Genomic DNA, 12,389 nt, shown 5'->3' with positions numbered 1-12,389 from the left:
ACAAAAAAAAAAAAAATGCTCACGGTGTAGCACAGTAAGAACATCCCGGGTTCAATCATTAGAATCGTGCATGGGAAGAAAAGGAAGGAGAGAAGGACACCACAACGACAACCATTTTGTAGAGCTGCACTATAACCCCAAAGAGAGTAGTAAGATTCATCTCAAGCGGCAAAAGAAGGAAACCTGAGATTTCTTTTGTCAAGATTGAGAAACTGTTTCAAGATTCAGTTGGTGCACCTGGACTTAAAATGAAAACTTATATTTTTCAAGAAAAATAGTAGCAAGTAGGCCCTCTCACACATGGCCCCATGATTCATGAAGGCTACTCAGGCAGGAGAATATCATGTTTCAAACCTGGCTTGATGCTTTGACTTTTTTATTTGAATGACATTATGACAAATTTGGGGTGAATACAAGGAAAGTTGTTTTAAATATAGTAACTATAGCTGCTCTGAACTGACAGTACCATGGACAGAATAACAACACTGACAATGAACCTATAAATACTTAGAATCTGCTTCCATAAAGTGAAAGTAAATAGGTGGCTATGATGACTTCAGATCAAAAAAGTACATAATGTAAAGGCAATCAAGATTTCCAAATCCAACTATATCAAAGCAAGAAAGTTTTCTGAAATAATAGATAAAACAAAGGATGTGGATAAGAATACAATTTTTTAAGGTACTGGGGATTAAACTCAGGACCTTACACTTGCAAGGCAGGTGCAGTACCACTGAGCCAAACCCCTGTCAAGAATAAATTTCTTATAAAGTAATGTAGTCATTAGTAAATATGGAATTGGCTGTAGAACAGTTTTCACAAAGAATAGATTAATGTATTAAGTGCTAAAACAGTTTGGTCCAGACATGAGCTGCATGGGTTAGGGACAAGGTGCACAAACAGGCAATTGCCTATCCAGTTGAAACAGAAAATGTCTACATAGAGTCAGATTACTCCATGGAGATAAACTTCTTTTTATAGGAGGAAGGGAAGAGACCAACTGGCTATCAAATGACAAAGTCCTCCCTCAGAATTTCCACTGTCTGACTCTAAGCTCCTGTATCCTGATTTGCAGAAGGGGACTTGGGAGTGGTGTAAAAGAAGCTCTGTTTCTAGTGAGGCCCAGAGGCCTTATACTTTTATAATATAAGTATATAGTAAAGCAAAAATAAACATCAGAGAGGAAACCTATTTTGATTTGTCTAATGCCAATACTCAAAAAAAAATGTCCAGATGTTCTTTTGAGAGACAAGGGTCACTGCTGATATGGATGAAATTTGGAAGTATAGTAAAATAACAAAGGGAATAACTATTAACCATCTGGGTGCAGTCATTTGGAATCCTATTATGCTTCACTGCTGTTAAACTTTGTGCTTGATATATAATTGTTTTTGCTATCTTATATGCATAGGCTGTGAGCACTCACAAATTCCAAGAGTAAATTCTCTCAATTGTGAAAAGTTTCTTGTAGGGTAGAGAAAGTGGGAAGATCTTACTAAAATCAAGAACTAGACTTCCAATTCTCTCCCATATTCTACACTATGGAAATGATATTGAATTAAAGGAAGAGAAAATGCAATAAAGATCTTGATGAAGAACTTAAAGGCAGTAGGAGTACTGATAACATGTACATTTGAAAACAAATTCTTTGAAGGTCCAGTGAAAAAAGGCCAATGGCAGGTGGGCATTAAGGTGGGTTACTGCCAACTGATTCAGCTAAGATCTAGACTTAAATTTGTGATTATTAAGTTGCTTATGGTGAACTTGGATTTTGCTGCTGTTTATCTCCTATGCATACAGAGATATACGAAACAAATCCTTCTTCCTTCTTGCATAACTTGTTTTTGATACTTTGATGATATCATGCTGTTAGGCCTTAATAAAGAACAGGTGGCATTGGCTGTTTGCTGACTCATATGAAAGCAAAGTCCCTTACTAATCCTTATGAGGTATAAAGACCAGCCACTCAAAACAAATTATTCAGGACAAATTCTTGAGAGTTATATAATCTGAGATTCAAAATTCAATCTCCAATATAGCAGAGGGAGTTACTTACTCAGTATGTGGATCACTACTTTCTAAAAAGAAGCCCCATGCTTAATCTGACTGTTTGGATATTGGAATCAGTGTGTGCCTCATCTAGGCATTTTGTTATACCCTATATACGTTTTCAGCAGAAAATCCAGCAAATTTAAGTTGTTGAAGGAGAGTTGGGAAACAACAGTGGGCCTGTAAAACCCCAGGAGTCCCTTGGAATTATAGATATTTGCTACTGATGACTGAACTGATTTAATCCTTTAATCAAAGACAAAAAACATCCACCTGTAAGCATCCCTTGATATTCTGGACTCACTGCCTCCCCGATCCAGCCATTTGTAACACTCCAATTGGTAAACAGCTACTGGCGTACTAATGGGCTGCTGTGGAGAATGAGACTCTTATTCAGTACTGCCAGGTAACATTTCATCAAGAAATCCTTACCTTATATTTGTTTCCCTGAGATGCTAGCAGGAAAGTTGGAGGGGGACACCAGTCATTTTATATTATGAAATTGAAATAGTGAGAGAGAAGCAAATCTGGTACCAAAAATGTGTCCACCTTATACAAAAATTGGCAAACCTATAGGACCTGGGGACTACTCTTGCTTACTCAGAAAGGAAGTCTTTTAACTATCTGGGGAGCATGCTTGCAAGAAGTCTCCAAAGTTGTTTGGCCTTGGGCTACTGATGGGTCAGCCAAAATAAAAATGAATGATATCACTGGGCATCAGCAATCAATAATCCCTAATTTCAACACTGAAGACCAATAGTGAAGGCCAGCCAGCACAATAGCTTAATTTGAATGCTGCCATTCTAAGGAATACTTCTAGGGAAAATGTATGTTGTATTTTCCCTGGTAATAGCTAATAGCTTAGCTGTCCAAATTCATGAAGGCAACTACTAATATATAAAAGACATCCTTCTATGTGAGATAATTAACTGATGAAGATAAATATTTTGTTGTGGCTGATAATTATAAAAGTTTCAGTACATAACTGGTTGGTCTCACTGCTTTGGGCCTGTGGGAGTACATCATAGTGAAAGAATTTGGAAGGGAAAACCCACTTACCTTAGGGTTGGGAAGCAAAAGAGAGAAAAGAAAGGGGCTGGTGTTCCAATATCCCCTTCAAGGGTATGTCTCCAGTGGTCTTAAATCTCCCACTAGGCTCCAACATCTTAAAGATTCCACCATCTTCCAACAGTGCCTAACCAGAGAACAAGTCAACACATGGTCCTCAGAGGAACATTAACAATGCATTATGGTTGCTACAGCATTCTGTCCCTGGCCTGAAAAGATTCAAGTCCATCTCACAATACAAAATATATTAATTCTATATACACAGTTCCAAGATCTTAATTGTTTCAGTATTGCACAGAGTCTCCTCTGAGACTCAAAGCTAACTTAAATATGAAACTCTGTAAAAATGAAAATCTGGTCTTACAATTCAGTGATGCAATGGTGGTACAGACATAGAATAAACATTCCAAAAGCAAGGAATAGAATAATAGAAAGGAACTGGATCAAAGAAGATGAAAACCCAGGAGGGCAAACATTAAATTCTAAAGCTCTATGTCTGGCATCTGGGACAAGTGGTGTCACGATGTTATTCCAAAGGGCTTGGGCAGCCCTGCCTCTATTGCACTGCTGGTTGCAGCCCACAAGGCTTCTCCCTAGGGATGGGTTTGCTCACTATCAGTGGCTTTCTTAGGTGACATTCTATGTTTCTTGCATTTCTACCTTATTGGTTGCCCAGTATAGCTCTGGCTTCACTTTCATAGCTGCATGCATAACCCTGTTAGGGACCACTTGCTGAGCTTCTGACCTTGTGACACAATGTCTGGCTTCTCAGGCTTTCTTTGAAAGGTTAGTGGAGAATTCCACAACCCCATACCTTTTGCATTATACATGCCTCCAAAACTAGCACTGCATAGATGATACCATAGTCTTCTGATAGTGTGAGATGTACCTGAGAATGCTTGAATCACAGCTGCATTGGCCTCTTAGTGCCATATTGACTGAACACCAGCAAGCAAATATCTAGTAGGCACTTTTGGACATATAGGGCAATTTAGGACTCTGTCTCAAAAGATTATGCCCTGGAAAGTCTTTGAAAATAATTTTGTATTTTTATTTACACTTCAGAGCTTATGTTGATATGGGTATGGCCTTGCAGATTCCTAAGATACTCTCAAGGTGTCTTTCCTATTGTCCTGATGCAAAAGTCCCTCTGTGGCCATTCCTTTCTTTACACATGGTCCTTTTCTGGTCAAACTCAATTTTTCAAATATTTCTGCACTGCTTCTTTTAATTCCTGATTCTTATTGTAAAATTGGCTAAAAGCATCCAGTAATACCCATGTCACTAGCAGAATTCTTTGCTACCTTGAAATCTCCTTCGCCAAGAAAACTAACCCATCAACTTTAAGCTTTACCTCTCAGAAAATCTCAGGGCATGGACACCATGTAGACTAATCCTTTAACACAGTGTATCAATGATGGCCTTTAGACCAATTTCCAAAAATCCTCATTTCCACCTGAAACCTCAGTATCACCTTATTTATTTACTTTTCTGTCAGTATTCTGGACTTCTGAATCCCCCCCCCAATCAAATCTCACATTAAGCAACATTTATAGAATTCTAGGCTTTTTTAATTACTCCAAAATTCTCCAAGTTTTTCCCATAAACCAATTCCAAAGAATCTTCCACCTCATCACATATGTATACAGTAATGGCAAAGACTCCAACCTTTGTAGCAGTTTTCTGTGTTAGTTTTCAGTTATCATAAAAAAATAGATATAATAAACTTATAAAGTAAAAAAGATTTATTTTGGCTCAAGTTTAGAGGATTTTGTCTGCAATTGGTTGACCCTCTCACCTTGGGACTATGGCAGAACATTATGGTGTAAACTCCTGATGCAGCAAAATTGCTCTACTCACATTAAGAAAGTGAGAGATCAGGTCCCAAAATCTCCTTCAAGGGCATGTCTCCAAGAACCTGAAAACCTCCCACCAGAACTACCTCTTCAAGTTTCCACCATCTCCCGAAAGTGCGAAGCTGCGGACCAAGTTTGTATCACAAGAGTCTCTGGGGACAATTATAGCTTTGTTTTGAACTTCATTCTATCAGCCAGATGGAATGGCTCAATTAATGAATCGGTTCAGGAACAAAATCTAGAGTTGTGACACTTTCCTCCGATATCTAGTATGTGCACTGGACCAAAAAACTGGTATTTGATTTTATATTCCCCAAATCTAGAGTACACAAATCTGGAATAAAGAAGGAAAAATCAAATTGGCAGGTACAGAAAGGATTCTGAATCCATTGTTTGACACTGTCTTGATGAATGCTTTTTAAACCTCAGTGCGCCCTCTTCCCCTCCACCTCATATCTGGGAAAGCTGCCAAGAAATCTCAGGTAATTTATTTTAAGCACCAGTGGAAAGTTCAAAGCCTATCTTGTGCTATCAGAATAATCATCATAGCTCTACTCCCTCCCTAGAACAAAAAGCCAAAGCCACTTTTCTTTCTGTACTCTGTCAAGCCTTTTTTCACATCCCAAATTTCAGAACCAACCCTTTTCTTCTCTGAAGGCATAATTATGTAATTAAATCATCTTTCTTAGTATGTGTATGTCAACAGTATGGAAATCTGAAAGAAATTATAGATGGAATAGGGCCTATCCTTCATTTGGAGAGTGTCTACAATAGCTCCTTTCACCACCATTCTCTGCAGCACACTTGTAAAATGAATACTTCATGTCCCTGAACTTTTCTACTGAACTAGATTAGATATTCTGGGCCCCAAGAATGACTTTTCAGAAGACAACACAGGTAGTGTTCTACCAAATGTGAACCTACAACTTCCACTTGGCCACTCCAGTTCCTCAAAGGAGTGGAACAGCAGTCAAAGAAAGGAGTTTGCTTATCAATAAGACAAACAGAACTTTTATATAATGTAGATAGGGAAAATATGATTTACACTGTCAGTATTCTCTTGGGGTTTCTATGCACAGTAATAATGATACAGTAAGTATAAAATAGCTTTTAATTTCTTCACATTTGTAAGAATTATTTAAACCCAAAAGCTTTGCTAAGTGGAAGTGAATACAACAAAGAATTTTGGATTGCTGACTGAAAAGTCATTCCAGGAAGTATTCTCTTTTACTATTTGTGATATTTAGGCCTGGACCACTAAAAGTAATACCTTTCCCTCCTTTAACTTTTCTTAGGCTGGAAGTGAATTATACAGCACTCATTAAACACCTTCCAGGTACTGTTTTTAACATCTCAACTCTCCATTCTGACAACATCCATTTTTAACATGTTTTTTAAAGTGGATTTAATTATGTTATAGTGTCTAAATTCTCCCTTTGTCTCTCTCAGATTCTGTTCTACACATTGCTGATATTAATTTATATGCTCTTTGAACAAATGACTGTGAACAGACTGGTAGAAAGTGTCTTCAGTTGGACCCTGCGAAATAAATCACGTTTCGTATTTGCTAGGGCACCAGCCTATTGGAAGACAAAACATCAGTTTTTGCCAGCAATGTCAACATGAAAAGAACAGGGCTGTGTAAGCTTTTAGGGTAGCCCAGGGACCCAACTCCTTAAGGGAAACAGGATCTTGCTCATTCACCGGACACAGGGCTTACCTATTAAAATTCACTATCTAGCAAATGAACTCAAAGCGATTCAGGAAGCGGGGAGGGGAGCTTACCCTTTATTGACCCTTCCAGGCTCCTTTCTCATCATCAGCATATCCAAACATTTCCACCTTGTCCATCAACAGCTCATCTGAATATTTGTCACCTCATCCACCACCCGCACATCCAAACCAATCCTGCCTTTCTCTATCAACGGGCTCAGGGCACAGTCGTGGATTTGTCCTTGCTGTAGCCAGTTTTCCGCTTGTGCTCTCTCAGTCATTTGTTTCCTAGGCAACCTCTGCTCTCAATGCTCCAAGCAGTCCTCGCTTCCAGTAGCTTCTGTGACCCCAACGTTCCCAGCAGGCCCCGCTGCAACCAACGTCAGGACAGCAGGCGGCGGCGGCGGTGGCGCCATTTTCGCCAGCGTCGGTAACGAGGTAACGACTGCGCGGTCTCTGCTGCTGTTGAGGGCCTCACTGCGCGTTGCTTCAGCCATGTCTGCTACCGGTGAGCAAGACCCGGCTCCAGGAGGACAGAGCCAAGCTGATGAAGAAGCAAGCCCGGACCCGAAGCCCCTCCTTGATGACATGGTGCCCGTGGAATGGTTGGTTGTGATGATGGGAGCAATGGTACTTCTAGCTTTTCGTACGATTGTCCGAAACTTTGAGGAAAAGGCGAATGAGCAAGAGGTGCCCCAACCCACCTTCGACTGGGACCAGGATGAACAACTGGTAAATGCGAAGGATGAAGAGGAAAAGGAAGGCGAGGAAGAAGACCGTGAGGAGCGGGGAGAAGCAGCAGGTACCCGTGAGTTATTCCTGGGGTTTGTGGTCGCCCTTCTGTGATCTAGCCCAGTCCCTTGTATCGTCCAGTGTCGATTAAAATGACCCTATCCTAAAATGGCGGCGGTAGTAAGGCACCACCCCGGGGGGAACCTCAAGTTCTGGGAGAGGAACCTGTGCACAGGGTGCAGGAAGACCCGGCAGTGGGAGCCGAGAACTGGGACGATAAATACCCAGCAGAGGAGCCCTGTTGTGGGAGGCAGAGGGACCCGTGGCTCGGGCAGCGTCCCGGAAGGCAGAGGAAATGACAGTGGAAGCCATGGCCCAAGGGGATGAGGTGCCAGCTGGATAGCTCATGTCCAGGGAGGCTGGGTATCTAACACATGGGTCAAGGCTGGGAGTTGTAGCAGAACTTTCACCCTTGTGGCCTTATTGGCTGCAGCTGGCTCCCTTGCAAGGCCAAGCCCAGAGTTTGACTAATTTTAAGTAGAAAGTCAGTGTTGTCAAAAATCTTATGGCCCACTGTGCCCTCCAAAAGCCAAGGTCTCTAGAGACCTTACAATCATGAGACAAAGAACGTTACCTTCTATAACTTTGTGTTTGATGAAAGATGGAAGGTATTCAGTGTACTGTAGGAACAGACAGAAGGTGAATTAATGTTTAGCAAATGTTCAGGAAGCTGCTTTAGAGGAAATGAAAGGAGAAGCTCAGGGCAAAAGGTAAACAGTTGCATTCCTCACTTTTGGTTGACAGCTTTAAAAACTTAAAAAAATTATTGGTAGGTTGGATCAAGAAAATGTTGTACCAGTACTAGATTACTTGAAAAGTGCAAAACTTACATTTTCAGGGCTTGAGCAGCAAATGAACTGTATCATAGATTGTCTTTAAGTCAAATTCTTTTTTCAAGGAAGTTCTGACAAAAAAAAATCCTAGCATATGGGATCAGATTCAGATGATTCTGATCCCTTTTTGTCCCATGACTCAGAAATAATCAGCAACACGGGCTATGAGAAAGATGGGAAATGTCACCATAACTGTTGAGCAGAAGAAATGTGAGCACCATGGATGGAAGTATTGTATTAACCAGTAGGAATGAGACCCAATATTCTTTGTTATTTTGTTCTTACATGATTCTACTTTACTATTTTTTCAGAACGTAAGTTACAGGATGCTGAAACTGTGTTTAAATTGAAATCTTCCTCCCATGACATCATGGCCCCCAAATCTCTGTCATTACTTGCTAAACAAGCATTGTTTCATTACTATCAATCTTTTGATGAAGAGATACAAGGTGAATGCAAGGAGGAAGAAGAAAAAGAGAACAAAAATGAAGAACCTGAAGGATACCAAAAGTAACACGTCAACATCTCTTAGGAATCCAGGTACTGGTTTATATCCTTTAGTATTTGCTAACCTTTCCTCACATACTGCTGGTACTGATAACTTTATTTTTTCAATTTTTTTCTGTGGAATAAATAACACATTGCTAAAATTCCCTTTTCAAAGTTATTATGTTAACAGTGTACTTGTGTATTAGATAAAGAGAAGGCAACCAACATATTCTGACTTGTACTTCATTCTAAAGTATCTTTGCCTAAAGGCCTTTATTTTGTAGCTGTAAAATTACTACAAACAGGACATTTAACAGTTTTTATAGTGCAGAACAAAGGAGAAAGATCCCCAGAAGCAGCAGCTAAAGCCGGTGGGCCGTATACTAAGTGGGTCTTCATCACATGACCACACAAACATAGTCTCTTTTAAAAACAATGCCTTTGAGAAGGCTGACTGTTGACAGAGTAGGAAAGCATTAGGGAGCTCAAGTTAGACACTTCATGACCAATCCAGAAATGTTCATTCATTTTACATTTCATAGAACATTCAAACAAAAGAACAGTAAGATTATTGTTTATTACTAAATTAGAAGTTAATCTGTACACCTGTACTTATTTCTTTCTGAATTTTTAAAATCTGTGGACATCTAATAACTTCATTCTCATTTTGCATATACAAAAACGAAAGACCTGGGAGTTTGAGGAAATATCTATAGTTTATGTAAATAAAACAAGCACAACCAGAAAAAATCATTTAAATCACAGGGTAGTTTCTCAAAGAAAAGCAACCAGGCATTTATAGTGGTCATCAAAAAAGCAGCAAGATTGCTTTGAGTACATTTTTTGTTTGTTTTGCTTTTGGTACCTGGGTCCTTGTGCTTGTGAGGTAGGTGGCGGAACCACTGAGCAAAATCCCTGGCCCCTTGATTGCATTATTAAAGCCATTAAATTACTGAACACTCTGTCATCAAAGATTCTGTGTTATAAGAAGAAAAGTTTTTTGTTGTTGTTGTTTGACCTTACTGAGATGCAGATGTTCATAGGATTGGCTCAGATTTTAAAAATCATTAGTATGTGTTAATGGTGTACAAATATTAATTGTCTGTTATTTCATCCTACAGTTGGAAAGCATAGAAAGAAATGGATGGAAAGAGGAAAAAGTGAATTTGTATCTCATGAGTTGTGTACTTTTCAGTATCCCGGGAACCTGGTTTTGTTTCAAAGTTAATAACATAGAAGTGACTTCACCTGACATCTGAAGTTACATTGTCTTCTTAAAGAAATATTTGAGTGCCTTTGTTCATATAAAAATAAAATCTGGTTTGAAATGCATAACCTGCAGAATTTTGTATGTTAATAACACTGACACAAAGCTATCTTTGTATCTCTAACTTCTGTTTGGGCTCAAAGTACGTTTCCTTCCTGTGTTTGACCAACATGTTTAAATTATTTTATTATCCAAAATAATTTAAAATATAAAGTTGTAAACAGCTTGTGTAATGAAAGAGATGGAGTCTAGAACCTACTTAATTTTATTTAAAGTCTATGAATGACCTAGTTTGTCAGGAGACCAAATGTTACCAATATGCCACTGTGGATCAGTAGCATTAACAGAAGCCAAAACTTGTTTGGAATAATTTCTCAGTCTCCATGTCAGACGTGCAGAATCAGATTCTTAAGGCAGACAAGCATTCAGGGTTTTACAAGTTCTCTGTGTGCTTCTGTACACAAAAAACTTAGAAAAGCACTTCTTTAGCACAATGGAGGGAGACACTGAACTTCACGTAGAGCCGTACCAGTCCTACTTCACTGACTTTTTAGGTGTTAGGTTGTAGGCCCTGAAAGTTCTCTAAAGGTCCATGTATTGAAGGCCTCATCCCTAACCTGAGTGTACTGGGCGGTGGTGAAATCTTTAGAAAGTGAGGCCTTGTGAAGGGATATTAGGTCATTGAGAATGTGCCCTTGAAGGGGATATCAGGACCCTGGCACCGTCCTGTTTTTGCTTCCCAGACTCCATGATGTAAACAGTTCCCTTCATTCATATGCCCATGCCATAGCATACTGTCTCAACACAGTCCCAAAGAAAAAGCAGACCAACCATGGACTGAAATCTCTGATACCATCATATCAAAATAAATCTTTGCTCATTTGGGTTGGGCTATCTCAGATATTTTGTCACAATAACAAACAAAAAACTGATTAGTAAAATATTATTAAACCAAACAAGACAGGAAGGTCTGGAATGGTGGATAGATGAATTTTTACCTTCTTGAAACACAGCTCTGGGAACAATGTGTTCATTTTCTAGTGCTGCTATATGATATTACCAAAAATTCTGGTTTAAAACAATAAATATCCGTTCTCACCATTGTGGAGGCCATAAGTCTGAAATAAAGGTGTCAGAGTTGATTCCTTCTGGAGACTGAGATAGAGTCTGTTTCTGTCTCCTAGTTTCTGGTGGTTGCCATCAATATTTATTATCCCTTGGCTTGAAAATACATTATTCCAATCTCTTCGTTTTCACATAGTGTTTTACCTTGTGTCTCTTTCTCTTATTTATATGAGGACATCATTCACATTAAGGGCCCACTGTACTCTTGTACATCTCAGCTTAGTTGCAGTCACATTTTCTATTTCAATATAAAGCCTTAATAAGTTATTCTAGTTATTACTGCAACATACCTTTTTGGGGGACATAATATATAAGAATAAGCTAAAATCAGGTTATGGATTTGTAAATTATAAAGGTGTCACTAGTGATGTAAGAATACAAATCTTTTGAACTTTGCACATGAAGTTTTCAAATATGCAAAACAATCACTCTAATAGATTACACATGTGCGTTTGAAGACACGTGGGATATATATATATATATATATATATATATAGTTAAATGCAAGAAGATATATATGAGATATGTAAGTTATTTAGGTCAGTGGCTAAACCTCATGAAAATGGAGAATTGGAGAGGTACACAGTGGGATTCAACTTTTTGTAAAAGTCTCTTATTTATATATATTTTTATTGGTACACATTTGTAATACATAATGGTTGACATCATAGGAAGCTGGTGCATGTACATGATGTTTCTTAATTCCTTTTTTAAACCATTTCCCCTCCCCTCCTTCCACCTCCCTGCATGTCTTGGACCACTTCTAAATCAATCAATCTACCTATCTTCTATCTGTCTGTCTGCCTATCTATCTCTCTATCTATCTATCTATCTATCTATCTATCTATCTATCATCTATCTATCACCTATCTATCTAAAGTTTCTGTACCTAATGATCACATTCCTATCTATCTATCTATCTATCTATCTATCTATCTATCTATCTAATCTATCTATCTATCTATCTATCTATCTATCTATCTATCTATCATCTATCTATCTATCTATCTAAAGTTTTTGTACCTAATGATCACATTCCTAGTAAGGACTTGGTGAATGTACTTCAAATTCCCCCATCTCTTTTTTAATCTCACTTTTTTGCATCCATACCTTGGTTCTCTTACCATATGTCAAAACTCTCACTACTTCCCATTATGTTTTATTTTGCACTTTATTTTATATATTGAGTTTCTCATA

At 38.6% G+C, this 12,389-nt stretch overlaps 1 protein-coding gene across 1 annotated transcript in view; it reads left to right on the top strand.

The window, feature by feature from the left end:
• Window positions 1-10,085, top strand: part of LOC104855253 — a 50,178-nt gene extending 40,093 nt beyond the window's left edge. Inside the window, exons 2-4 of the mRNA XM_010614068.1 lie at window positions 6,979-7,488; window positions 8,623-8,851; window positions 9,922-10,085. Coding sequence (XP_010612370.1) covers window positions 6,979-7,488; window positions 8,623-8,825 — 713 coding nt within the window. The 3' untranslated portion in view covers window positions 8,826-8,851; window positions 9,922-10,085. The remainder of the gene's footprint in view (window positions 1-6,978; window positions 7,489-8,622; window positions 8,852-9,921) is intronic.
• Window positions 10,086-12,389: the final 2,304 nt, after the last annotated feature.

The sequence above is a fragment of the Fukomys damarensis genome, unplaced genomic scaffold, assembly GCF_012274545.1.
Source record: "Fukomys damarensis isolate Sample0158 unplaced genomic scaffold, DMR_v1.0_HiC HiC_scaffold_39, whole genome shotgun sequence".
Lineage (NCBI taxonomy): Eukaryota > Metazoa > Chordata > Mammalia > Rodentia > Bathyergidae > Fukomys > Fukomys damarensis.
This window is presented reverse-complemented; position numbering and strand designations above follow the sequence as displayed.